We start from the raw sequence: 26,121 nt of genomic DNA on the forward strand, positions 1-26,121 counted from the left end.
CTGCGGAGCGCCGAGTGGATTCGGGATCACGTCAGCGTCTCGCGGGTAGCGGGACCCGCGGCGCCACCCAGAGGCTGCCTTGGTGAGCGACAGCCCGGACTGTGATCAGGCGCAATTTAGGCTCATGCTTGCAGGGGCCAGTAGGAGGGAGAAGAAATGCCCATGCCCAGAGGCTCAGACCTCAAGAGTTGGCTTGAATACCAGTCTGCACTCCTGTGCCATCGAGACTTTTGGACCTGTTACTCCATCCTACTCACCACGGCTTCCGGTGGAGGGGTGTTCTTGTCATTTTGCAGCTATGGAAACTGAGGCTCAGATCTTGTATGGCTTTCTCCAATTCAGAATCCATGAGGCAGCCAAAGTGATTTTTTTTTTTTTAAATTCTCTCTCGCACTGCGGTCTGCACTCCCTTCTGTCTTTTATTTTTCTTAGGAGAGGGTCTGTCTATGTAGCTCAAACTGGCCTTGAACTCTGAATCTTTCTGCCTCAGCTTCTCTAGTACTGTGATTACAGGCATACACCAGCCACCATGGTGTTCTCTCTCTCTCTCTCTCTCTCTCTCTCTCTCTCTGTTTTAAAACAAGATTTCATGTAGTGCAGCTGATCTCAATATGTAGTGGATAATGACATTGAACTTTTCCTGCTGCTTCTTCCACCTTGTACCAACATGCCTAGTTTATTCTATGATGGCAATTGAACCTAGGGCCCAGTGAATCCTAGGCATTTGTGTGTGTGTGTGTGTGTGTGTGTGTGTGCGCGCGCGCGTGTGTTTTCCAGGATTTCACTTTGTAGCCCAGGCTGGCCTCAGACTTTCAATGCTCCTGCCTCATCTCCCCAACATTGTGTTAATGAGTGGCTGCTTCTATGTGTGTGGTGCATGCGCAGTGTGAGTACCAGCAGACTCCAGAAGACGGGATTCCCTGGAGCTGGAGTTATAGGCAGTTATGAACTGCTTGGCGTGGGTGCTGGGAATTGAACACAGGTCCTCTGCAAGAGCCATACTTGTCCTTAATTCCCAAACCATTTCTCTATCCCCTAGTTTTTGGCATTATTTTGTTCACTGTTCTCTCTTCAGTACCCAGGAGTGTTTGGAACTGAATACATGCTCAATAAATATCTGTGGCAGGACTGAGTGGGCAGGTTGCCAAAGCGGTGCATCTGGGATTTGAACCCACATCTTCCTAGTTCACAAAGTTTTTGTCCTCCTCCATGCCCACCCACCCTCTCATTTTATGATCTTGCATAAAGAACTGAGTCGACTCCATTTCTCAGTTTATGGCACCTTCCTACTGTGAAAGAGGCTCCCATCCAGTTATGGTAATTCATTTTCCCTCACCACCTCCCATTTTTTCTGCTCTCCACTTCTCCCAAGATCTCGCCTTACTGTGCTTCAGCAGACCCTGCCTGTCCTGTCCCACATATGGCATTGTCTTCTGTGTGGATGTGTTTGCAATTTACACACATGGTGTCACGTATCAAGCTCATTTTGTTGTTTACATTTTTCTGTTTTTCCACTCAGTGATAATGGTTTCCACATGCATCTTGTTTGCTGTTTCTACTAGTTGTAGGCCCGGTACCAGTTGGACTTCCAGCCCTCAGGCCCACAGGGAGCCCATTCAGGTTGACCTCGTGTACACATCACTGTTGTCTCCCACAAAAGGTGGGGGGACTCCTCTTCCAGCAGGTGGATGTCCAGGCCATGGGGCATTTACCAGCAGGTGGATGTCCAGGCCATGGGGCATTTACCAGCAGGTGGATGTCCAGGCCATGGGGCATTTACCCGGGTGGCTTCACAGAACTTGCAGATGCTCCCCTGAGTTGTGGAGAATTGACATCCGTCCTGAGGCTTCTGGCTTTTTCTCAGCCCCTGGTGTCATCCAGTTTCCTAAGAGCTGGAAGGCCTGATGAGTACAAGGCGGTACTTCACTCCTTCCCATAAGTTCCCTTGGTTGGTTGGTTGGTTGGTTGGTTGGTTTGTGGTTGATTGTTTGTTTGTTTGACACTGCTATCTTCTATGTAGCTCTTACCGGGCCAGAGCTTACTGTTTAGACTGCTACAGGTTCTGCCTCGGCTCTCTGATGATGGGATTATAGACCTCCGTCACTACACTTAGTTTTAGTCCTTTCTTCCTTCCTTTCCACACCCTTCTTTCCTCTTCCTTTTACTCCTCTCTCTTGCTCTTCCTTATTTATTCATTTATTTGATTATTTATTGTGCATGTGCGCACAAGCATTGGCACATGTGTAGGTCAGAGAACTTAATGGGAGTAGGGTTTTTTTGTCGACTGTGTGGGTGGGGGGGTATCTAACTTGGATTGTCAGGCTCTGTGGCAGATGCCTTTACCTGGTCCTCCTTCTCTCCCTCCCCCGTCTTCTTTTTAAGATTTATATTTATGTGTGTTAGTGTTTTGCCTGCATGTATGTCTGTGCATCACATGTGTGCCTGGTGTCTGTAGAGGCCAGAAGAGGGGATCAGATCCCCTGGAACTGAAGTTATCGATGGTTGTGAGTGTCCATGTGGGCGCTGGGAACCAAACTCTAGTCTTCTGGAAGGGCAGCAAGTGCTCTTAACCTCGGAGCCATCTCTCTGTCCTGTCTCAAGTACTTTTCCCATTGTTGTATCTTACTGGCCTTAGCAATAAATACCTCTCATGTTAATTCAGTCTTCAATTGTTGAGGAAAATTCAACTTGATCTTTTGTTTGTCTTTACCATCATGCATTGTTTTGTGTATGAAACAAAATGCTTTTGAAGTAAAATATTGTATTTTATGTATATATATATTATATATGTATATATATTATGTATATATAACATCAACTTGCCATCCTCACAGTTTCAAACTGTACAGTTCTGTTATGTATTCACACTATTGTGCAGCAAGTCTGTAGAGCTTTTTAATTTTGCAAAATAGAAACTCAGTACTTACTTAAAAAACAACTTCCCCATTCCAATCCCACAATTCTACTCTCTGTCTCTACGAACTGGCTATTCAGACACCTCAGTAATCCTGATCATGCAGTATTTTTAAATGTGTATGAGTGTTTGTCTACATGTATGTATGCCCATTACATATGTCTGGTGCCTACAGAGGCCAGAAGAGCATGTCTAATCCTCTGGAACTGGATTTACAGGTTATGAACTGCTGTGTGGATGCTGAGAATTGAACCTATGCCCTCTGAAAAGGCAGCCAGTGCTCTTAACTGCTGAACCATCACTCCAGCCCATACAGTGTTTTTTCACAACTGATATTTCACTGAGAATACTGATAAGTTTATGTAAAGTAGTGTATTTAGTTATCTTAATTTGTGGGTATGCATGCTGGAGAAAGAACCCAGGGCCTCTCACATGCTAGGCAAGTGTTTAATATGGAGCTACACCCTCAGTCCCTGCATTAATATTTTTTTCTTATCTATATTCCTCTTTCCTGCTGTGGCATATCTGGTTCATGGATCAAAGTAAATCAGCCATGTTGGTCAGCTTTCCCTCCTGCTGTACTTTCTGGAACATGAGTACAGCAGACTACTTTTTATTAAAATTTGATATAGCTTTCTGTGTTGGTAAAAAAACAAAACCAAGCATGTTTCCCCTTCCCTTCAGAAGCCCTGCCCTCTCTGAGGACTTCTTACTGGAAAGTGAACCAGTCCGAGTATGTGAAGCACTTAGCACCTGGGACTCATGGGAAAGATGATAATCCTCCGGGTTATGAGGACAGGATGAAGGCACCGCAGAGGCCTGGAGACTCCTGTTACCTTGTGAGAGCAGGAAAGTCTCACAGCTGTTGTTTACAGCTTGACTCCCAGTGGGGAGACAAAGACCATTTCTTCCCCTAAAGTAGCTCTTTCCTATCGTCCATCTTTTCCCTGATATTTATGGGCACCTGTTATGTGAAAGCACCCATAGACTCACCCAACCCCCAAGGTGTTGGGGTTCTCATGACCCTCAACTCGCTTTTAAAAAGTGGGATTGGGGAGAGGACTGCTAAGCATGTCCAAGCAAGCGGTCTACCACTGTGCTACATCCCAACCCAGTCCTTTTCTTATTTTTTTTTTAAACACAAGGTTTTATATACCCCATGTCCCGCTATGTATAACCAAGGATGACCCTGAACTCCTGATTCTCCTGCTTGCCATCCTCGGAGCGCTGGGATTTTAAGTGTGTGTCCCCACACCAGGCTTCCTTCCTTTTTTCTGAAGACAAAAGGCCAGAATCTATATAAATCATAATGTATGCTAAGTACGCAAAATTAAGAGGGCCAAAAGGGAATACACGGGTGATAACTTTTTTCGGTTTTCATTTTCCTAACTGGAATGCTATTAATAGGGCATATGTAACTTAAATGCAGTGGCACACAGCCCGGAGAGCTCCAGTCCCAATAAAGCCAACAGCACAATTGCTGGGGGAGGTCCCGGCCGCGCCCCACTGGCCAACCAAGCCCCGCCCCTAGGCAGATTCAGGCCCCGCCCCCCGCGCCGCGTTAAAGCCGCTGCACAGAGAGCCAATCACGGCTCTTTTCTTCATTTCCTCCCTTTTTGGCTTCCGCCCTCAGCCAAAATGGCGCTTGCTCAGAAGCTGCCGAGGCTATAGGAGTTGCCGAAGCAGGTCCGGAAGCTACCGAGCGAGTCCGGAAGTTGCCGAGAGAGAGCAGCGGGGAAAGAGGATGGCGGATCTCATCGCAAGACTTCGAGAGGACGGGATCCAAAAGCGTGTGATACAGGAGGGCCAAGGAGAGTTGCCTGACTTTCAGGATGGCACAAAGGTTTGTGTCCATCCTCTCCCCCCTTCCCACCCCCGTCTCTCTTCTGAGGCGCGGTGCGCATGCGAGGCGGGAGGAGGCCGTAGGTGAGAGGTTGCGCATGCCCAGAGAGCAGCCGCCAGTCACCCTACCTCTCGCATGCCGAGCTCGACGCTGATTGGTTTGGATTTAAGTGGGAGTAAATTCAGATATGTCTACCCCGCCCCTTGGCTTTGTTTTAGTACTGCATTGGACAGGGGTGGGTGTCAGTCATCTCAAACTGGTTTGGGGGTGGGTGTGACCTCAGTCCTGTTTCTCGGACCAGAAGGTTCAAAGTTCATGCAGTTTATGAGTGAAGGGCCTTTTGAAACGACCTAGAACAACTCTCGTTGTTTAGATGGGAAAACAGGCCCTGGAACTTGGAAACCCAGAGAAGGATCCCAGAGATGTAGTTTTCCAGACCAAACCTCTTTTTTGACTTTCTGATAGTAGCATTGCTTTTATATCCTGGCACCAAATTCAGGTGCCCCCTCCCTGAAACACTCCATATCCTGAGGCTTCCCGGCTCTGTTGCTGTAGATCTCTAATCACTGTTGGGAGCTGATACCAGTGAAGCCAAAAGCAAGAATTACGTGAATGAATGTATGCCCCCTGGCCAGTAGTGTTAAGCCTAATGTGGTGAGGGATAAATGCTTAGAGCATAGAGCAGGCATTTGGTAGTAGTGATCAACTGTGCATAAAAAAGGGATCTTCAAACTGGGCCTGGTGACACAGGCCTAGACTCTCAGCTGCTTGTGAAGCTGAGGCAGCTGGATTGAAAGTTGAAGACCAACCTGGGCTACAGCATGAGGTCCAGGCCAGCCTGAGCAATGCAACCTCTTAAAAAGTAGGTAGAGGTAGAAAGCAGGCTTTGGAAGAAGTCTGTGCAAGAGGGATTCTAGATGGAACAGACTAGGATAAAGTCATGTAAGGGTAGAGAAATCTGGAGCAGGGGCACCCAGTAAACAGGAACAGGCAGGATTAAACAGTCATGAGGGGTTTGGGAGTGGGGGCAATCTCCTGCTGGTGAGTTAGTTCAGTGGGTAAAGGCACTTGCTGCCAAGACTGGCCAGGACCTGAGTTGGATCCCTAGGACCCAGTTGGTGAAGCAGAGAAGTGACTTCTGCATACTGTCCCCTGACCTCATACAGGCGCTGTGGCACATACGTGCCCCCAAACAAATAAATAAATGTCATTTAAAAATATCACCAGGGTTAGGGATGTGACTTAGTGGTACTTGTCTAAGACCTAGAGGCCTTGTATTTCATCCCCAGCAGAAGGAAAGGGGGAAAAGCCCAGCCCGCAGTGAGCATGGTGGTACATGTTCATAGGTTTATCTCCCACGATGCTAGACAGATACTGTTGATTCAGTGTTACTGATGTGGGAACTGACTTCAGAGAGGCAGCACAGCCTTGTAGCGTGGGCTCAGCTAACCATATCCTGTTGAGGTGTCCGTGTCAAGCCCTTTTCTGTCTGCCTCACTCTGACATGATCTTATCTAGGGTCAACTTTTTGAAACGACTCCTTCCTCAGATTACTCTCACACGTGGAGGTCTGGCTCTCGTTGCCCCACTGACCTTGATGTTGGAATAGCACTGCAGTCTTTTTGTTCGTTTGGTTTGTTTTTTTTTCGAGACAGAATTTCTCTATGTAGCTCTGGCTGTCCTGGGACTCTCTCTGTAGTCCAGGCTGGCCTTGAACTCACAGAGATCCACCTGCCTCTGTCTCCCGAGTGCTGGGAAAAGGTGTATCACCTCCACACCCAGCTGTAGCACTACGTACAGAAACCGTCCGTCTGGCCCCTCCTCCTGTCCTTGTTCCTCTTAAAAGTGACCACATCACAGCCACAGAACCTAAGTTGGATCATGTTCCACTTCTGTTAGGTGAAGAAGCCCAGTGGCTCTCATCTCAGAGTAAAAACTCAGGTCCTTACCAAAGCCTGTGTGCCCCGTGGAGTTCATCTCTGTCATCCCCGGCACTCCAGGGAGTCTGCACTCAGTGTTCACTCTGCCCTGTGGCACTGGCCTTGCTGCATTTGGACACCCTGCATGTTGCCCCATGGGGTGGCTTTTGTACCTGTTGTTCCTTTGGCCTAGAATGTTCCTACTTAGTTCCTGCCTAGTTCACTCTTTTCACCGCACCCCCAGTTCTGTTTATTTTATTTTCTCAAAATGCTAAAAAAAAAAAAAGAAAAGAAGAAAAAGGAAAGAAGGAAATTACCTTCGTCCATCATAGCATAAGGTTTTGTCTGACTTTCCTTCCTGTATTCTAGAAAGACAACAAGAGCTCGATGGGTCTGGGGCTTCCGTGTGGTTTACTGCTGGGTTTTTGTGTCCTGCACTGAATGTAGGCATATAGTAGGAGCTCAGTAAATCCTTGTTGAAAGCATGATTGGAAACAGGCTCTTGTCTCAGCCCTGTCACCCAGCAGCCATGTGCCCTGGGCCTCTCACTTCTCTGCCTGTGGCCTAGCTCTCACTGAGATGGTGGGATAAAGCCAGCTGGTGGTCCAGGAGGAGCTTTGTCCCCTGCCACATCTTTAGAAGCAGGGCTAGATTTGATCTTGCTGAGCTTTATATCCCATGTGGCCCCACAGGCCACATTCCACTTTCGGACGCTGCGCAGCGATGATGAAGGCGCCATACTCGATGACAGCCGAACACGGGGCAAGCCCATGGAGCTCATCATGGGCAAGAAGTTCAAGTTGCCTGTGTGGGAGACCATCGTGTGCACCATGCGTGAAGGGGAGATCGCCCAGTTCCTCTGTGATGTCAAGGTATCAGTCCTGGGGTCTATGGCATTTGTCTGGCCATGCCCTATGGCCCCTGCCCTGGCTCAGCCACTTCAGACTGCCACCCATCTCCTGGCTTGCATCCTGGCCACTGTTCTGTCTTTTCCTGTCCATGAACTAGACTCCAGCCAGGGAGCTCATTCTTTTTTTTTTTTTTTAAACATTTATTTATTTACTATGATGTATGCCTGCAGGCCAGAAGAGGGCACCAGATCTCATTACAGATGGTTGTGAGCTACCATGTGGTTGCTGGGAATTGAACTAAGGACCTTTGGAAGGGTAGCCAGTATTAACCTCTCCAGCCCTCGGGAACTCATTTTAAGTGCAAATGGCCTATAGGACCCATTACTTCACACTTCTTCTTCTTCTTCTTTTTTTTTTTTTTTAACAATAAGTTATTTATATTTATTTTATGTGCATTGGTGTTTTGCTTGCACATATGTCTGTGTGAGGGTGTCGGGTCCCCTGGAACTGAAGTTAAAGACAGCTGTGAGCTACCATGTGGGTGCTGGGAATGGGAACTGGGTCCTCTGGAAGAGCAGTCAGTGCTCTTAACTGCTGAGCCATCTCTCCAGCCCCAGAGAACTCATTTTTAAGTGCAATGGCCCATAGGACCCATTACTTCACACTTCTATGGCTCTTGGTCACTATTTGGATGGAGCATAATGTGGCTGTTTACATGTCCCTTTGGAGTCTGGTCCCTGTATTCTTACTTATGAATACTCGCCCTTAGCTTCACTTGTTTCTAGCCAGCTTTTCTAACTTAAATTATTCCTTTCTCTTTAACTATGTTTTGCCTCTGGGCTTTTTGCCTTCCTTTATTCTATATTTCTTTCTTTCCTTCTTACTCTGTGGCTGGCTGGCTGGCTGGCTGGCTAACTGGCCCCTGGTGTCCTCCTTTCCTCCTTTTCTTGCTCCTCCCTCTTTTTTTTTTTTTTTTTTTTTTTTTTTTTCTGAGCCTAGATTTCTCTTCCTATTTATTCTCTCTGCCTGGCAGCCCCACCTATTTCTCCTGCCTAGCTATTGGCTCTTCAGCTCTTTATTAGACCAATCAGATGTTTTAGACAGGCAAAGTAACACAGCTTCACAGAGTCTAACAAATGCAACATAAAAGAACGCAACACATCTTTGCAGCATTAAACAAATGTTCCTCAGCATAAACAAATGTAACACATCTTAAACTAATATTTCATAACAAGGTAGCTCCCCCTGGGGATTTGTTTTTATTTTTGGAGACAGGGTCTCTCTGTAGTCCTGGCTGTCCTAGATCTCGCTCTGGAGACCAGGAAGGCCTCGAACTCAGGGCTCAGGGGTCTGCCTGCCAAGGTGTGGACACTCCCAGTTCTCTGGGGATTTGAAGTTGCTGCCCTGAGCCCAGCTCTGAGATGAGCCTTGACATGAAGAGGAGTGCGGTGGGGGGAGGAGGTGGTGCTGGGAACAGGATGTGGTAATCAGCTTGGCTTGTGGGGTTCATCCCTAATGAGAGAAGGGGGAAGGGACCGAGAGGAGACACTAATACTGGATCTAGGACAGGAGACAGAAGTGAATTGTGGGTCTCTCTGTTTGTGGGTTGGGCAGGTGCTGGATTTGGTGGCCAGAGATCATGGCAAAGCTGAAGAATTTACTGAGAGAGTAGGCTGAGAGGGTAGAAAGGCACCAAGGGAAGCTGGGCAGTGGTGGCACACGCCTTTAATCCCAGCCCTCGGGAGGCAGAGGCAGGTGGTGCTTTGAGTTTGAGAGCAGCCTGGTCTACAGAGTGAGTTCAGGACAGCCAGGGGTACACAGAGAAACCCTGTCTTGAAAAACAAACCAAGGCACCAGAGGGGAAAACCCTCTGAGCGGGGTTTTTCCTTGTATGGATTATGACGGTGAGGCGTCTCTTGTGCCCAGTGAGCATGCGCACACATTGACTGAGCCTCTGCTGCCTTCCTGCAGCATGTAGTCCTGTACCCCCTGGTGGCCAAGAGCCTCCGCAACATCGCTGAGGGCAAGGACCCCCTGGAGGGCCAGCGGCATTGCTGTGGGATCGCTCAGATGCATGAGCATAATTCCCTGGGTCATGCGGACCTGGACGCCCTGCAGCAGAACCCTCAGCCCCTCCTCTTCCACATTGAGATGCTGAAGGTAAGTGTGGGGCCCCCTGCTGGTGCGGAAGGTAAGTGTGGGGCCCCCTGCTGGTGCGGAAGGTAAGTGTGGGGGCCCCTGCTGGTGCGGAAGGTAAGTGTGGGGGCCCCTGCTGATGCGGAAGGTAAGTGTGGGGGCCCCTGCTGATGCGGAAGGTAAGTGTGGGGGCCCCTGCTGGTGCGGAAGGTAAGTGTGGGGCCCCCTGCTGGTGCTGAAGGTGAGTGTGGGGCCCCCTGCTGGTGCGGAAGGTAAGTGTGGGGCCCCCTGCTGGTGCGGAAGGTAAGTGTGGGGCCCCCTGCTGATGCGGAAGGTAAGTGTGGGGGCCCCTGCTGATGCGGAAGGTAAGTGTGGGGGCCCCTGCTGATGCGGAAGGTAAGTGTGGGGGCCCCTGCTGGTGCGGAAGGTAAGGTGTGGGGCCCCCGCTGGTGCTGAAGGTGAGGTGTGGGGCCCCCTGCTGATGCGGAAGGTAAGTGTGGGGCCCCCTGCTGATGTGGAAGGTGAGGCCTGCTTTGGCTCAAAGTGGGCACTGGTCCTACCTCCCGGCTACACCCTGCTGGCCAGGGTTGGTCTGCTGTGGAAAGGGGCAAGGACAGGAAAATTTTGTGGAAGCTCCTAGGGCCCCACACTTCTCCCTAGGCCTCAGTGATCGCCTCTTTGGGGAGGACTGACCTTGAACTCCTTCATCCTTTGTCCATGAGCCCATCTTTTCCTCCACAGCTGGCCATACTTGGAAAGAACTAGGGGTTTAGGTGGTTCTTTCGTCCACCTAGGTTATTTGCCATGGGACATAAGCTCTGCCAGGGCATGGGTGTTTGCCATCGTCTTCATTGCTATGGTCTTGGTGCTCGGTATGGCTGGGCCAGCCTAGGGTTTGCTGGCCAGTCAGGTTTGCTGCAGAGGACTCTGAGGTGCCCCATGGGCTCTGCCTTGAAGTGGTCCCTGCCCTGGCAGGTGGAGAGCCCAGGCACATACCAGCAGGATCCGTGGGCGATGACAGATGAGGAGAAAGTTAAAGCCGTACCACTCATCCACCAAGAGGGGAACCGCTTATACCGTGAGGGGCAGGTGAAAGAGGCCGCCGCCAAGTACTCTGATGCCATCGCCTGCCTCAAGAACCTGCAGATGAAGGTATATCCCAGAGGCCGCGCGCGCGCGCGGGGGACATGGGGAGAGCCAGGGCCAGGTCTCAGTGTCTCCGCTTTCCTTGCCCCCACCCACCCCAGGAGCAGCCTGGGTCAGCTGACTGGATCCAGCTGGACCTGCAGATCACACCACTGCTACTGAATTACTGCCAGTGCAAGCTGGTGGCTCAGGAGTACTACGAGGTGCTGGACCACTGCTCCTCCATCCTCAACAAGTATGACGGTGAGCAGCTCTCGGCCCTGGGGTTCCCACCCAGCGCTGTGGGCACTTGGGTCCAGCTCTTAGCTTTGAGATCTACCCATTCTGAGTTCCTTCCAAGAGCCTGACCAGAGCCTCCATCCCAGAGGGTAAGAGCTGTGTTCGGGAAGTATGAGTGATACAGTGGGGTGGGGCGGCGTTGGGATGCTGTTCAGAGTAGAGCACATCTCCCCGTGGTGGACCCAGGTGCCGGAAGACGGGCTGGCCAGTCTCCTCTCATGCCTTTGTCTGCTGTCTCCTTTCTGGTGTCCTGCAGACAATGTCAAGGCGTACTTCAAGCGGGGTAAGGCCCATGCTGCTGTGTGGAATGCCCAGGAAGCCCAGGCTGACTTTGCCAAAGTGTTAGAGCTAGATCCTGCCCTGGCGCCTGTGGTAAGCCGAGAACTGCGGGCCCTGGAGACACGGATCCGGCAGAAGGATGAGGAGGACAAGGCCCGCTTCCGAGGCATCTTCTCCCACTGACAGGGCCTCATTCCTGTCCTGCCTGCCCTGCCCAGCCCACTGCTGCCACCACCTGTCCACCCCCACTGCCACTCTGCGCTTCTGTGTATATAAAGGCCTTATTTACCGCTCTGGTCTGCAGAGCTAATTCATCCAAAAGGCTGGTCATCACTGGCTTAGTGGGAGGCAAGAGATCAGGCTCTCATCCTAGTTCCTACTGGTCTGTTCTAAGGTCTCTGGGAGTGTTTATTTTTGGCCAGTTCTGGGCAGCGTCTGGAGCCTCTAGTATTAAGATAAAGCAGGCATGACCCATACAGGCCACTGTATTCCAGCCTCAGGTCCCATGGTCCCCTAGCTTTGGCTTTTGGAGACAGAGATTTCCTTGGGGGCAGGGGTAAGAAAGGCTGCAGAATAGGAAGCCATACGACTTATAAACTCCAACACTGTCTGAGGCTGGGGGCAGGGGAAGGAAGTGACCTTGGGAAAAACACTCAGGACCCTTGGGGAAACTGAAGGGGCTCCAGCCTGGCCCTACTTCATGACCCTGAGCGGGTCCTGGTCCCTTTCAGTGCTTCAGTGTCCCAGACAAGAGGGCACTTGGTAGGGTGCAATTGTTTATTTTTGTGGGTTCACACACTGGAAACGCTGATGGGCTCTAGCCCACTCCCTCCTTCTTCCCCCTGGGGGCTAGGTTCCCCCAACAAGTGGAAGTAATACTGAGGAGGTGTAGCCATACAGGGTGTGAGGACAGGACTGGGGCCGCAGGTCTAGGCCCGAGTCTCCACACAGTCACTGAGACCCCAGGTCCAGCCACAGTCCGCTCACTCTTCACTGTCCAGCTTGAGGCTGATGCTCCTGGTCTTGCCTCTGGCCAGGGTGGTGGGAGGTGTTCCTGGCCCCTCACGGTCCACCTGGCTGGGGCCTCTGGAGCGCAGCACCTGGCTCTGCTTGCGGAGGAAGTCCACAGGGGCAGCCACAGCATAGCTGCTCTTGGCCAGCGCAGCTCTTGGAGGTCCTGAGGTGGTGTGGGAGTGGGAGCCTGCCTCCAGCTGGCCTAAGTGGGCCACATAGCCATCTGACAGGAACTGTGAGCAGAAGGAGGTAGGGATGAGGGTACTGCCAACCTCAAGCCCATATTCCACCTTCCCTGCTCTTGCTAGGCTCCTGCACAGGACAGGTAGAATGAGTGACACTGGCAGGTGGCAGCATGGTTCAGCCTGGCCAGGAAGCTTCCTCCCATAGGCAGTATCCCCGGACCGTGAGCCAGGCTCCTATAGGCAATATCCCCGGACCGTGAGCCAGGCACCTTGGCTCAACTCCCAAATCTGCCTCTCTCTAGACCTGACTCATCCTTCAGCTGGCATCTTGGGGAAATAACAGCAGTTAGCATTTAGTGAGCACTCGGGCCTTGCCCTGAGCCTTTGACCTGAGTAAATGATGAGACCTTTGTTATAAGCTAATTGAGTACAGACAGTGCTAGCATCATTTGTAACCCACAGCAGAAGCTAAGCAAGGTCGGAGCACCTGCCCAAGGCCACGGTAAAAGGACAGTATCTGAGGCCTTGAGCAGTCACAGCTTCTGTGAGCACTTCTAGTCTGTCTACAGCAAGTCTAGCCTATGGGCGTCTCAGGAGGAACAGTTCCCGGGACCACGAAGGCCTTACATCTGCCCTTCTCTTGTGGGACCCAGCACAGTGGGAAGCCCTTGGCCTTGGCCCCAGGAGTCTGTTCCCAGCCTTCCCTTGGGTCTCACCTGGCACTGTGCCTGAAGCTTCCGCACAGCACGGCCTACAATGTAGGTCTGGCTCGGAGACAGTCCCAGTGCTGCGTACACCGCAACATCCTTCGGGGACCCATATCCAGCCACGATGTTCAGTTCTACCTGTGGGCGGAGCCATAGGGCTGGGGGCATGGCAGGCATCCCCCAGTTGCTGTTTCAGGGGCAGCACTATTTGTGAGGAGATGGGGGCAAGGTCCCAGTCAACACAGCTCAGTCTGCCCTGTTGGCCCTAAGGACCACAAAGACCTCTTTAGGTCCAGGTTGATGGGAGTGGGACCCCTGTCATGTGGAATGGGGTGAGGGCAGGTTGGGCCCATTCTCAGTCCCAGTACCTCTTGCACCAGGCTCTGCAGAAACATAGCTTTCTGCCGCAGCGGGTCATGGGTGAGGCCATCGCAGAAGGAGACAACACCATGGGGGAAGTTGTGCTGTGAGAGCCAGGCTACCACACGATGCTTTTGCATGTCAGGCCGGCCAGTTACGTACACGATCAGGTAGCCTGAGTCCTGCCAGTGCCTGTGAGATGGAAGCCAGTCAGCTCCACAATCCAGGGTGACGACCAGTCATTGTGGCCAGCAGGGCTGCAGTTCCTACCTGACCACGTCCACAGCGCCAGCGCGCACCTTGGGGTCGCTGCCCATGATGGAGACACTGGCTGTGAAAGAACCATCGATGCTGAAGACTACGGCCTCAGTGCCTCGGGCAACCACAGTCAGACAGCACTCGGCGTAGGTGTGGTCGCCCCTATGGTCCGGGGAGGCATGAGTGAGGTGGGGCAAGGCTGCAGAGCCCAGCCCCGCAGGAGCCCAAGACCTGCTGCTTACCTGACCACCATGCGCACAGGGTAGACGCCAATGCCCAGCGCACGTTCTGAGGGCACTGGGAAGGTGAGACGGCCTGAGCTGTTGGTGACCTCGGTGCCAAAGTGGATCCACTTGCCTGACAGTGGCTGTGTCATGACATAGACATCCACCTGAAAGGATGGCAAAGGGCTGTGGAGGCAGAGCTCTTGGGCACCATTTTTCGGGCAGGTGAGAACAGAGGCTGGCTGGGCAGGGAGGGGGTTTAGGTCCCACAGATCAGCTGTTAGGGCAAGGTAGGAAACACCAGAGGCATGGGCATCTGATCCTGACCTTCTCTCCAGTGAGTGTGACCACATCCAACGGTCCATACATGAAGCGCCCATTCAGCACCTGGGGACGGCCTTCACATACCACTGTGTCACTTGCCCGATGGTTGGAAGTGACGTTCTGGTGGGAAAGAGAGGGTAAGCTGGGACTGGATAAGGATGCAGATGTAGGGAGGAGGGGTCAGTGTAGGGGTGGATAGTGTAGGGGTGGATTCGGGGCCACTCTCAGGGTGGGGCATGAAGGAGGCAGGACTGCTGTGGGAGACAATGGAGGAGCATGTGGACATCTCCAGACCCATATGAAGTCTGGTGTATGTGGTGGGGGAGTGTCCCGACAGTCAGAGCTAGGCAGGACACAAGGCTGATGTCAGGTGAGGGTGAGCGAGGATCCAGACTGACAACCTGAGCTCAGGAGAGGCAGACAGAGGAACCTGAGGTTTCCAGGGGCCGAGCGGAGGCAGGAAGGGTATGAGGGAGGACCCTGAGGGTGGGACTCAAAGAGGATGCCGGGGAGACGATCAGGTTGGCTCCTGGCACCAGGGCACATACCCGGATCTTGACCTGCGTGCGTTTGCGCTGCCACTTCTCTCTGGGGAAGGCGGGGCTGTAGATGGATGGTTCCTCACACTCTGTCAGCTGCGGCTGCTCCTTCTCAATGACCTGCTCGGGACACCCAGTAGGAAACACTAGCCCTCTTCCATAGTCGTAGGCTTCCTGGCTTCTGGCCCACATCCCTGGCTTCACTCACCTGGCGCAGGATGAAGGCCACCACATCGGCTGACTCCCAGTAGCTGGCGTGGAAGAGGTGGGGCAGCGTGACCGTGGGAAAGGCGGTGAGTGCCTCAGGGCAGTACAGTGAATAGTCGATCCGCTTGGTTCCCCACCAGCGTTCCAGGACTACACAGCCATGGTGGGCAGCGAGTCAGGGTGGCCTGCTGCCCACTGCCCATCTACCTGGCCTATGGGGACTCTTCCCTCCCTCCTTTCCATCTGCCTAGGAGAAGGTGTGTACTTTATGAAATGACACTCTTCCAGACAGGCTGAATGTACAGGCCAGGAGCTGGCTGACTTACTCTTAACCACCTCGCTGGTGGTGCTGGGGGCTGCTGGCTGGGCTGCGGGCTCATTGCCTAATTCACTGCCCTTCCAGAAGGTACCACTGGCCGAGGTGGGCGTGGAGGGCACCATCATCTCCAGCTCTTCCAGGAAGAGGCCCGAGTGGGTCTGCAAAGTGTCAGCTGGGGAAGAGGACCAACCTGAGCACCAGGCGAGGCCAGGCTGCCCCCAGGTCTCTTCTTCTAGAGGTCCCACAATAACTCAGCTCCTGGGCCTCTACGCTCTTCCCTTCTAGCCTCTCTGCTTGGCTGAGGCTGAAGATTTTCAGGGGAGGGACCGTGTTGTCTCTGGTTATACCCAGTAGTCAACTACATCCTTATCAGAATGCCTGCTACCCCCAAAACATGCAAACATATACTACATGTTCCCCTCTAGTACATGTAACCAGTACACATGGAGGCCATGGTGCAACCTTACACACACAGGCACAGCAGCCATATGCACACTGGCATGCCAATGCCCATCAGTCTGCTCTCTAGAATTAGTCACCACTGGCTACTACTTGACCCACGTCCAAAGGTCCTGGGAATCCTGACTGCCTATGGGACAAAGGGAGGGGTCCTTGGACTTGGGAGAGGCGACATGATAGGTTACCTATGATGCCGGGGCTACCTCCTGTCTTTTACTGTTCCTATCTCCCCTTAATTTTGGCTAGGGGAGGAGGAGTTGTACCCAGCAGCAGGGATGAGCCATCTCCTAGGGGAAACTTCTGGTAACGTGGTACAGCCAGGGGGGCGATGGCCTGGAACTTGGGGGCCAGCAGGGGCTCCAGGCGGGAGGCACAGGGGTCAGCGGCATGGAAGAGGTTGTAGATCTGTTCGCAGGCTGGACGCATCTGAGCCACTGTGTAGCCAGAGGGTAGAGAAAGGGAGGGTTTTGTTTTGTTTTGTTTTGAGACAGGGTCTCTACCTAGCCTTGGCTGTCCTGGAGCTCACTATGTAGATCAGACTGACCTCCAACTCAGAGATCTGCCTGCCTCTGCCTCCTGAGTGCTGAGATTAAAGGGGTGTGCCACTCCACCTGGCCTGAGAAGGTGGAGGTTTAAGCCAGGCATTTCACGGGTCTCCTGGCCAAGCAGTGGAAGCCTCCAGTGGCTGTGTTTTGGGATGGAGCACTTCCTGCATGTGGCCCATTACTTTTTAAGAATTTCTTAAAGTTTCTTTTAGATTTGTTTACTTTATGTATATGAGTGTTTGTCTTGTATGTATGTACGTATATGTACCATGCATGTGCCTGGTGCTCAGGAAGGTGAGCTCTGTGACTGAGTTACAGATGGTGTTGAGTTGCCATGTGGTTCCTGGGAACTGAACCCAGGTCCTCTGCAAGAACAACAAGTACTCTTAAGCACTAAGCCAGCTTCCCAGCCTTGGGAGCCCTTTCTTATATAGAATACCTTCCCCCTGGAAGTTCCTCCTGATCCACTCTGGGACACAGCCTTGGCATATCCTTCCCGGCCCTTTCACCTCCCCGTTTCTAGCCAGGCTATGACTTTGCGGTGAAGAAGAACAATAAGAATCCCCCTGTCTCAGGCGAGCCAGTAAGGCTAGCAGAGATGGGAAGAAGCAAACAGAAGCAGGTGAAGGGCACCCCCTTTACTCCAGGGCTCACCCTCCAAGGCGGGCATCACGGTTTTGCGTAGAGCCAGCACCAGGCCCAATGGGGAGCCAAAGAGGAAGAAGCCTGAGACCTTGAAGTCCAGGCGAGCAGCGTTAGTGGGGCCATCAGGAGCCTCAGAACCGGCGGAAGGGGGACAGGAGGCTGTGCTTGCCCGGCGGGGATCCCCGGTGGAGGTGGCTGTGGAGGCTACCTGTAGGCTGTGGGGGAAGAGAAACTCAGTGTATTGCTTCTACAGTCCAGCCTATGCGCGGGGCCGGGCTTATTGGGCAGGGATGTCACCTGTTCTGAGAGCCATCAGGCTCAGAACTGGCCATGTCACCGGAGGTACGCTGAGTCGGTAGGGCTGAGGGTTCTGGGCTGGCACGACCCAGTACCTCCACCCCATCTGCCAACGGGTCTCGTACTGGGCCAACCTCTGGGGAGAGCATCTCATTGTTCTGGAAGGAACGAAGGACAGAAGCATCCTTAGGCTTGAGACTATATGACTCCTACTTAATTTCGAAGTGAGGAGACAGGCTTGGGGTTGGGTCGGGCAGAGTCCCAGAGGAGACTCAACTTTCTAGCTGGGGCCCTGCCCGCGTGCAAAGAGGCCATATTCCAGTGGGGCAGAGACCTAGAGATGGAGAAAACCCCCCTCCTGAGGAGGCTGGGTTTGGCCACACTGACCATGCTCCCACGGCGGCTGCTGCCCCGACTCCCTGTGCCTGCACTGGCACTGTGGCAGAGCGCATCAAAGCCCAGGATGCCACCAACACCATCTCCGATCAGCACCACCTGGGTGAGAAGGTGGTACAACTGAGAGGCTTTGTCACCACCCAGGTGGGGCCACAGCTGCACGGGTACTGGACGCTTCCTGGGAGCATGTCTAACCCCTGACCTGCCCGCAGAAACCCGTGCCCTCCGACGAGCGCAGGAAGGCTGCATAGGCCTGGTTGGTGCGAGCGATGACAGTGGCCACAGCACCCTGGTAGCGGGAGGATGAGGTGGCCAGCAGCGGCAGGGCGGCCAGCGGAATGTGGTCCTGGGAGCGGGACAGGCTATCACCATCATGGCTGTAGGGGCTCAGGCTGCAGGAGGAGAAGGTGTGGGGGGGTGGGTAAAGGCCTTTAGTGTAACCACTGCCACCAAGTCCCCTGGGCCCCCTGGGCCTGCTAGCAAGCATCCTGTTGTGGGGTGTCAGACCTGAGAGGCATATCCAGGCATGATGGTGCACCCCGTGACCCCCAGCACTCCGGAGCAGTGATTCTCAACCTTCCTAATGCTGAGACCCTTTAGTAAAGCTCATGTTGTGGTGACCCCCCAACCATAAAATTATTTTATCGCCAATTCATAGTAACTCATAATAATTTTGTTACCATTATTAATCAAAATATAAATATCAGTGTTTTCTGATGGTCTTTGGGGGTCGCAACCCATAGGCTGAGAACCGCTGCTCTGAAGGCTGGGCTAAGAGGATTCTCACAAGTTGACCTACTTCAGCTATAATGAATCCCAAGCCAGTCTGGGCTGGAGTGAAACCATGTCTCAAAAGAGCAAAGTCAGGGGTTGGGACGATTGGCTCAGCAGTTAAAAGCACTGGCTGTTCTTCCAGAGGACCCGGGTTCCATTCCCAGCACCCACACAGCAGCTCACAACTGTCTGTAACTCCAGCCCAGGGGATCTGACATCCTCTTCTGGCCTCTGGGCACCAAGCACTCATGTGGGGCCCAGATATACATGTAGGCAAAACACCCACACACATAAAATAGCAATAAAAGCAAAATGAAACAAACCGATATAGAACTGGCCCATTCGTGAGCAGGACTGATTCAGGTATATGATTCCTCTCCCACCCCCAGGACCTTCCCGATCTTAGGAGTCCCCCAAATAGATGACTGCCCCTTGGGGACCCTGTGTGTGCTCCACCCTTCCACTCCTGGCCAGTACTTGGAGACAAGGGCATAGGCAGCTGCACAGATGGGTGGGCAGGGCACCAGCCGGAGCGCCACATGGCCCAGGGCCTCGGGGAAGTGGACTCTGGTGACGGCCTCAAAGGCTGTGCTCAGTGTTTGCACATCAGCCTGCTTGGAGCTGGTGTCTCCAGGGCCAGAGTCCAGGATGCTGCCGCTGTGGAGGATGAGGAAGAGGGCATGCACAGAGCATGCTTCAACCCCTAGGTCCCCTGCTCCATCCAGGCCCTGAGGGACACAATGAAGTATGAGGTGTCAGATCAGTGGCCAGTCAGCAAGTGAGCATGAACATGGACATAGAGTAGTTGAACATACTTGCCTCTGAGTCCCTGGGAGCTCGGGCCCCATCATCAACACCTTTGGTAGCCATGATTGCAGGATCTAAGGCAAGAGAGAGCCAATGAGGGGGACCAGAGGCCACTCGTTGGCACTTCAGGTACCCTAGTCATGAAGACTGCCCGGTGCTCCCTATTTTACTCTTACCCAAACCTCCAGGCCATTTTATATTCTAGGCTTTTCTTCATGCTGGCTCTGGGATGTTGCCACAAAGTTGTCTGGCAAATTTCTCATCCTGACCCATCTCACAGTAAATCACAGGACTGGGGATTTAGTTCAGTGGTAGAGCACTTGCCTAGCAAGCGGCAGGGCTTAGTATCCTACCTCCAAATAAAATCACAAAAGATCAACAAAACAGTATCAGCAACCACCTCAAGGGAACAACAGAGCAGCCACAAGCCACACAGGGCTATTTATATTGAAATGAATTAAAATGCAATGTAAGAGCTGGGCAGTGGTGGCGCACAGAGGCAGGTGAATCTCTTGAGTTTGAGGCCAGCCTGGTCTGAAGAGTGAGTTTCAGGACGGCCAAGACTACACAGAGAAACGCTGCCTCAATCAATCAATCAATTAAAAAACAACAACAACAACAACAACAACAAAAAACCCAAAACAAAGAAACACATTTAAGTCACATGGTGCCAGTGGTTACCACATGAGGTGGCTCAGACCTAGAACATTTCCAACGTCTTAGTTCTCTTGAACAGCTTGGTTCAGTCCTTTAAATAAGCCCCAGCATAGACATCAGTCCCAACAGAAAGTCTTCCTCAATACCCAGGAGTCTCCCTGGTGCCACTTGGACCTGTCTGCATTTTTCTCACCCATCATTCTACCCTTTATCCATCCATTCGCCATCTGAGTATTGACGAGAACTCTCTCCAGACTGACACTCCTCAGGGCTGAGCTGTTCTGAGTCCCTGCTGCACACAGGGTGCTGGTGTCTGGTACCCTGAGATGAGGTCTTTACCTGGTACCCCCTCTACCTCAGTTGGGGAGGCAAAGGCATCGATAAAATCATTGGAGTTCCATTTGGTCATCTCCTTGGGGAAGACCTCATCGCTGTCCGAGAAGCCTTCTGAGGGGACAAAGAGTTGTGTCATGGGGTGGGGTGTCTTGTCTTAGGTACTCTCCAGTACCCCCACCCTCCATAAATATGGCTTCTATGCTGACCATGGGCATCAAAAAATTCTTCCTCGGAGCTGTTCTCAGAGTCTCGGGCGATGTTCTGCATGCGCCACTCGGACAAGCTCTGTGGAGACACACCACCTGCAGGACCACCTGGGCTTCAGCTTGGGGGATCAGGTGGGGTGAGTGGCTCCCTCCCATCCCTGGTTCCTCTACCCCCGTCTCACCTCCATGTTGGGATGAGTAGGAGGAACGGGAGGATGAGGACCACTGCTTCCCAAAGCTGGCATCTGGTGAGGCATCAGGGCCAGCAGGGGCCTCAGGCCCGTCAGGGGTGCCAGCACTGCTGGTCCCAGGCCGGGCCTCAGTGCTGGCTTTCCCAGGGGTCTGGGCCTCAGGCCCCTCACTGCCAGTGTTGCACTTGGCCATGCGCTGAGCCAGCATGCGAGCAGTCTCCTCCTCCAGAGCCCGGATGTCAGCCATGCTCAATTCTATCCACTCATCCTGCCAACACCAGGCCTGGCGGTGGGCCCGGAGCATCACCCTGCGCAGACCTGCAGATGCCCCAGGCGTCAGAACCATGCCTCCCACCACCATTTCCCTACCATTGCAGCCACATGCCCAGTCCGCAAGGTTAGGTAATGGCTCCCTTAAGCATACAGCCCACCAAGAACCACACAGTAGAGCAGGGCCTGTGCTATCTAGGGGGCGGGAGAGGAGACAGGGGCATTTGTCTCCCTGTTCCTTCTTATTTCTTTGGACACTCTGAGCACTGACCCCGTCACTCTAGCAGACAGGACCAAGGCTTGTGGCTTGCTTTCAGCAGCTTCCTGCTGACTTCTGCTGAGGAGCTAACAGTTAATTAAGGTGTTAACAGTTAATGAAATCATCATGGTTAATGAAGGTGTTAATTGTTAATGGAAATTTTGGCAATCTTCAGAGGGTGGAGTGAAAGACAATACCCATCCTGGGATATTTTCATCTTAAGGAGAAAAATAAAGTTAAGAGACTCCGAAGAACCTAGGAAGTAAAGTAATAATGGCTGAATTACAAGCCTCTGGAAGGAGATGCATTAGCATCCTCACAGAGGTTCTATGTTGGTGATTTTCATTTTCTTATTTGTACTTTTTGGTCTTTTTCCAAATGCATAACAGGGAGTCTGAATTACTCTCTAAACTCAGTGTCCTTATCTGCAAAATGGGAATGGCAGTAGCCCTTCTTATAGGGATGTCACGGGAGCTAAAGGAGATCCTGCAGTCAAAGAATTCTCAGGGATCTGGTCATGCCGCACTGGCTGTCACCACCCCCACCTTTCTCCTGTCAGAAAGGAACATTCAGATGCTGAGATGGCTCACAGCTTGCTGGGACAGCCACAGGGGGTCAGTAGTGATGAAGCAGAACCCAGACTACGGAACTCTAGCACCTGGGGATGGTCTCTCGGACCTGACAAGTAAGCAGGGCTGGGTAGCAGCTCTGGGGGGTGGGGTGGGGAGGTCGGTTCAGAAGAGGCTTAGAACTGGGTCTTCAGCATCAGGGCCATAGCTGTGACCCTGGGTGCTGGGGAAAGGAGGCACCCTATGGAAAAGGGTCCTGGAATCAGTGCTTCTTAACCTGCAATCCTCAGCCAATCCTGTGAGGGCTGGTGACCTTCCTGAGGGCCTCACAGTATTCCCAAACTCAGGAACTTCACAAAGGCCACAATGTCTTTGAGTATCAGAGACAGCATGGGCCTTGGAGACCATGCTGCCAGCTTCTTGTCCCTAATTCTTTCAGGTACCTCAAAGCAGGCTCCCTTGACTCCTAGCCAGGCTACACTATTCCCCCCCACCCCCCTCCCACTCTGTGTTCTACCCTAGATGGAAATGACGGCTTCATGTTGCCATGTCCCCAGTGGATGGGAGCATTCCTGGTTCCAAACATGGGCCTACTGCATGCTGGGTATTCCCTATCTGGATGCTCACCGACATCATGGATGAACTGCTCAATCTTGGCCTGCATGCCCCAGTAGCGGAACTCAACCTTGCACAGCTTATAGGCACACATGAGAGGTCCTGTCTGGGCCGCTGTCCGTGCCCAGTCATCAGCCAGTGGCCCTCGGCCGGTCTTGACTGAGCGGTACAGCCGGGGATCCTCTTCTGCCTTGTACTCTCCTGGGGCTACAGCATCCCGCACGATGTCAATGGTGTCTGAAGGGGTTTCAGCCAGCACTGAGCAAACCAAGCCCCTGGTCTAATCTCTACTGCCCACCCCACCCCAAGGGTTAGGAGGAAAGCCTTTCAGAGACAGGAAGGTGAGAGGTAGAAATGGGGCTGGTCCCGAGACTGCCCGCCAAGGCCACAACAGCAGGGGGCCCAAGAAGGCCTCACCCAGGATTCTCTGTCTCCTCTCAGCCCCACTCAGGTTGAAGACGTTAGGCTGCTGCCCCCCATCAGGCAGGTAGTAGGTCTCTATCTCAATGGAGAATTTCTCCACAAAGGGGCAGGTGTACCTGGCAGAGGGCAGTATGAAAGTCACTGCTGTGTCCACAAGCACTGTTTCCTTAACAGCCCCGAGCCTGTGCCTACCTCATGCACTCACCGTGTTCGAGTGTAGGGGTAAGCATTCCAGGATTCCTCTTCTACCTGCAGAGCAGCCTTGGGCAGCAATGCCCGGAACCAGCCTGGGATGTGGGAGCCCACGTGGTACACCTTGTGTGTGTACTGTCCGCTGCCTCCAGGCCCATCTGTGTAGGGCCGGTTGGCCAGGATCTCCACACCGCTCCCCTCACCACTAGACTCCTCCCGGCTCTTTTTCTGCAGTCCAGGACAGAGAATAGGGAACTCAGCCCCTAGCTTAAATCCGGGGGTCCTCAGCTTGGTTCTAGTTCTTTGCATAGCCTTTTTTTAAAAAAGGTTTGTTTATTCTAAATGTATGAGTGTTTGCCTGCCTATATGTATGTGAAGCACATGCTTGTCTGGTGCCCAAAGATGGCACTGGATCCCCAGAAATTGGAGCTGCAGTTGATTATGAGCTGCCATATGGGTGCTGGGAACAAAATCCAGGTTCTTTGTAAGACCAGCGAGTGCTCTTAACTCCCGAACCAGCTCTGCAGCCTGTGTAGCCTTTTCGGGTCCCTTCCTGAGGTTGGGATCACAGGTTCTGCCCAGTTCCCACAGGGTTCTACAGCCTAGCACTTGATCTGGTCATGGGTTGTTTGGGATGAAGAACTGCGATTTGTTGACAAACAGAACCTCCACCTGCCACAACTTAGGCTGCAGCAGAGGGAAACAGAAAACAGGAAGTGAGTGAGTGCCCTGAGGAAAAGCACGACCAAGGGTAAAGAGCTGAATGTGTAAGATGGTCACAGAAGGTCTGACCGAGAGGACAACATGACCATGGCTTGCACATGTGGTGTGTGTGTACACAGGGAGCTGGAGCCAGGTCGGGGACTCAAAGCAGGAAAGTTTGTGCAAGCTTGGTGGTAGATCATGATGAATATGTTCAGGAGTAGCAGCAAGACCACCTCTCCACAGACTTGACTTGCCCCTTCCCTTTGGGACTTTATTCCCAGCTCCTGTGACATCCTTCACAGTGTGAGGGCCTCCAGCTGTCCTTTTATAGCTCTGAAGCCTAGAAGTGGTTCACTCAAGCCCACTGAGGTGGGAGGGAGCCTTCTCCACTCCTAGACTCATACTCCACAGGTCTGGGGAACAGACCTGGCCCAGACCCCTGAAGCCCTGATAGCTTGCCTTGATCCAGCATCTTTCTTACAGCCCAAGGCCAGATGCCTTTCCTCACCATCCAGTTCCTGCCTGCCCGGTCCCTGCCAGTTTGGGGCCTGATCTACCTGCCACCCTTCTGATCTCCTGGGAATGCTAGGATTCTGCACTTTTCCCCAGAACCTCTTCCTGCTTAAGCTACCTACCATCTAGTGTCCCTGGCTCCCCAGTCTCCTCATAGACTGCTTTCCCTGCCCCCACGGGATTAGATTCTTAGGATTAAAGGAGACCATATGTGGGCTGTGCAGGCTGGGCATTTAATGGATGGGAAGCACCCGATGGCCTCTCTTGCCCTTCTGCCCCCTGTCCCTCCCTTCTGCTTTAATATCCAAAGGATGTCTTTTCCTCTTCTGGGCTACAGAACCCACTAATGGAACTGGTTGGGGGGGGGATCCAGCGGGACTAACCCCCTGCGGCCTGTGAATTCCTGCTTCACTCCACCATGAAGCACGGCTCCAGTAAAGCCCTCCCCACCGTTCTCACCTGGATCATGTAGAGCTGGGCTACCTGGTACTCGTCCAAGCTCATGGGCAGCAGTATGTGGTACTCCTTGATGAGCATCCTGAAGACGCTCCGCTGACCGCGTGCGGCCTCCTCTCCTCCTAGCGCAGGGTACCGCGCGGCTGTCAGTGCAGGGCGGCGGTGCGCGATCCCGAGCCCTGCACGCCCGCCGAGGGGCTTGAGTCGTGGAACCCCATGCCCGGGCCCACCGCGGAGGAGGCAGAGGCGGACCCAGTGTTGCCTCCCGCACCGCCGGAGCCCGGAGCAGCAACGAGGCTCAGAGCTGACCTCTTTTCCACGCAGCCCCCGCCCCCCCCCCGCCCGCCTGTCGTCATGGCAACCGCGCACTGACGCGGCCCCCCAGAGCTGCGGACGCGGGCCGACACGCCGCAAGGCCAGCCTCGCGTCTTCATCGCGGCCTCGTCCAGCGCCCTCCCCAGACAGCATCCCTCCGAGCCGCGCCCGCTTTCTAAGACCAGAACCTTAGGGACCCGCCCCCTTCACCACTTCATCCCCCGAAGTCAGTGGGGCCCCGTAGACCCCACTCCCAGACGTCCACCTAAACCCTTGTCCCCCAAGGTATCTCTCAGGGGGGCGGCCCCATGTGCCTCTGCAACTCTGCCAATGCTAACGTACCTTTCGGTGCCAGATAAACCCCTCTGCGCCCCCCAAACCACCCTAGTGGGTACCCGGGTCCTGAACTGTACCCTCGGTTCGCGCCGACTCTCCACTCGTCCTTGCAGCCACCCCATCATCCTCCCACGAGGTTGCCCATTCCGGGCTGGTGCAGGAACGGTCTCGCCGGCCTCCGCCCTGGGAGGCCCGCTCTGCCCACCTGCGTCCCGGCCCGGCGCCACAGTTCCGCTGCAGACACCCCTCCTACCCCCACCTTTCACCCAGCGGGCGGGCAAGAGGCCCTCTGTCCCCACTTCCCTCTGCTCAGCGTCCCAGTCGCCAGGCGCGCTCTTGACCCGCCCGCTCATCGATGTCCCCTCTCACCTCTAGCTTCTGGCGGGCGCCCCTCACCCGGCCCGGGCAGGGGCGGCCGGCCCCAGGGTTGGAGTCCGTTGCGCCCCCAGCCCCGGCCTCGGATTCCAGATGGAGCCCGACCCTCTGGAGGCGCAGAGCCGGCCCATAGTCCCGACCTTTTTCCCGGTCTGCCCGCCGGCGCCCCTGCTGTCCCTCCCCGCCGCGTCACTGCGGCCGCCCCGCCCCCTTCCTGGGCCCGGCGAGCCCTCCCCACCCCGGCAGGGTCGGGGCAGCCCCGCCCGCAGCGCAGCA

At 53.6% G+C, this 26,121-nt stretch overlaps 2 protein-coding genes across 2 annotated transcripts; one reads left to right on the top strand and one right to left on the bottom strand.

The window, feature by feature from the left end:
• The first annotated feature begins 1 nt into the window (after position 1).
• Aip (aryl hydrocarbon receptor interacting protein) lies at positions 2–11,657 on the top strand. The gene is made up of 7 exons (XM_059263486.1): positions 2–82; positions 4,548–4,757; positions 7,369–7,548; positions 9,499–9,687; positions 10,639–10,815; positions 10,911–11,052; positions 11,345–11,657. Exons 2-7 carry the CDS (start codon positions 4,659–4,661, stop codon positions 11,548–11,550), a joined length of 993 nt encoding a protein of 330 aa, XP_059119469.1. The 5' UTR covers positions 2–82; positions 4,548–4,658; the 3' UTR covers positions 11,551–11,657.
• A 676-nt stretch (positions 11,658–12,333) lies between these two features.
• On the bottom strand, positions 12,334–26,021 carry Pitpnm1 (phosphatidylinositol transfer protein membrane associated 1). The gene is made up of 24 exons (XM_059263473.1): positions 25,840–26,021; positions 24,823–24,941; positions 23,159–23,373; positions 22,948–23,069; positions 22,543–22,767; positions 20,809–21,135; positions 20,627–20,722; positions 20,424–20,531; positions 19,440–19,501; positions 19,098–19,348; positions 18,049–18,238; positions 17,838–17,945; positions 17,451–17,608; positions 17,163–17,368; positions 16,227–16,397; positions 15,512–15,676; positions 15,187–15,335; positions 14,988–15,098; positions 14,443–14,559; positions 14,134–14,282; positions 13,904–14,053; positions 13,642–13,825; positions 13,283–13,411; positions 12,334–12,614 (listed from the first exon to the last, which is right to left on the bottom strand). The coding sequence occupies exons 2-24, from the start codon at positions 24,898–24,900 to the stop codon at positions 12,351–12,353; spliced, it is 3,735 nt and encodes a 1,244-aa protein (XP_059119456.1). The 5' UTR covers positions 24,901–24,941; positions 25,840–26,021; the 3' UTR covers positions 12,334–12,350.
• Positions 26,022–26,121: the final 100 nt, after the last annotated feature.

The sequence above is a fragment of the Peromyscus eremicus genome, chromosome 1, assembly GCF_949786415.1.
Source record: "Peromyscus eremicus chromosome 1, PerEre_H2_v1, whole genome shotgun sequence".
Taxonomy (NCBI): Eukaryota; Metazoa; Chordata; class Mammalia; order Rodentia; family Cricetidae; genus Peromyscus; species Peromyscus eremicus.

Coding starts and splice junctions, on each gene's coding strand:
- Aip (XM_059263486.1), top strand. CDS start 4,659: ATGGCGGATCTCATCGCAAGACTTCGAGAGGACGGGATCCAAAAGCGT. Junction 10,816..10,910: donor TCAAGAACCTGCAGATGAAG/GTATATCCCAGA, acceptor CACCCACCCCAG/GAGCAGCCTGGGTCAGCTGA. Junction 11,053..11,344: donor CATCCTCAACAAGTATGACG/GTGAGCAGCTCT, acceptor GGTGTCCTGCAG/ACAATGTCAAGGCGTACTTC.
- Pitpnm1 (XM_059263473.1), bottom strand. CDS start 24,900: ATGCTCATCAAGGAGTACCACATACTGCTGCCCATGAGCTTGGACGAG. Junction 17,609..17,837: donor GCAGCCGCCGTGGGAGCATG/GTCAGTGTGGCC, acceptor CGTTCCTTCCAG/AACAATGAGATGCTCTCCCC. Junction 14,054..14,133: donor CCTGTGCGCATGGTGGTCAG/GTAAGCAGCAGG, acceptor CCCGGACCATAG/GGGCGACCACACCTACGCCG.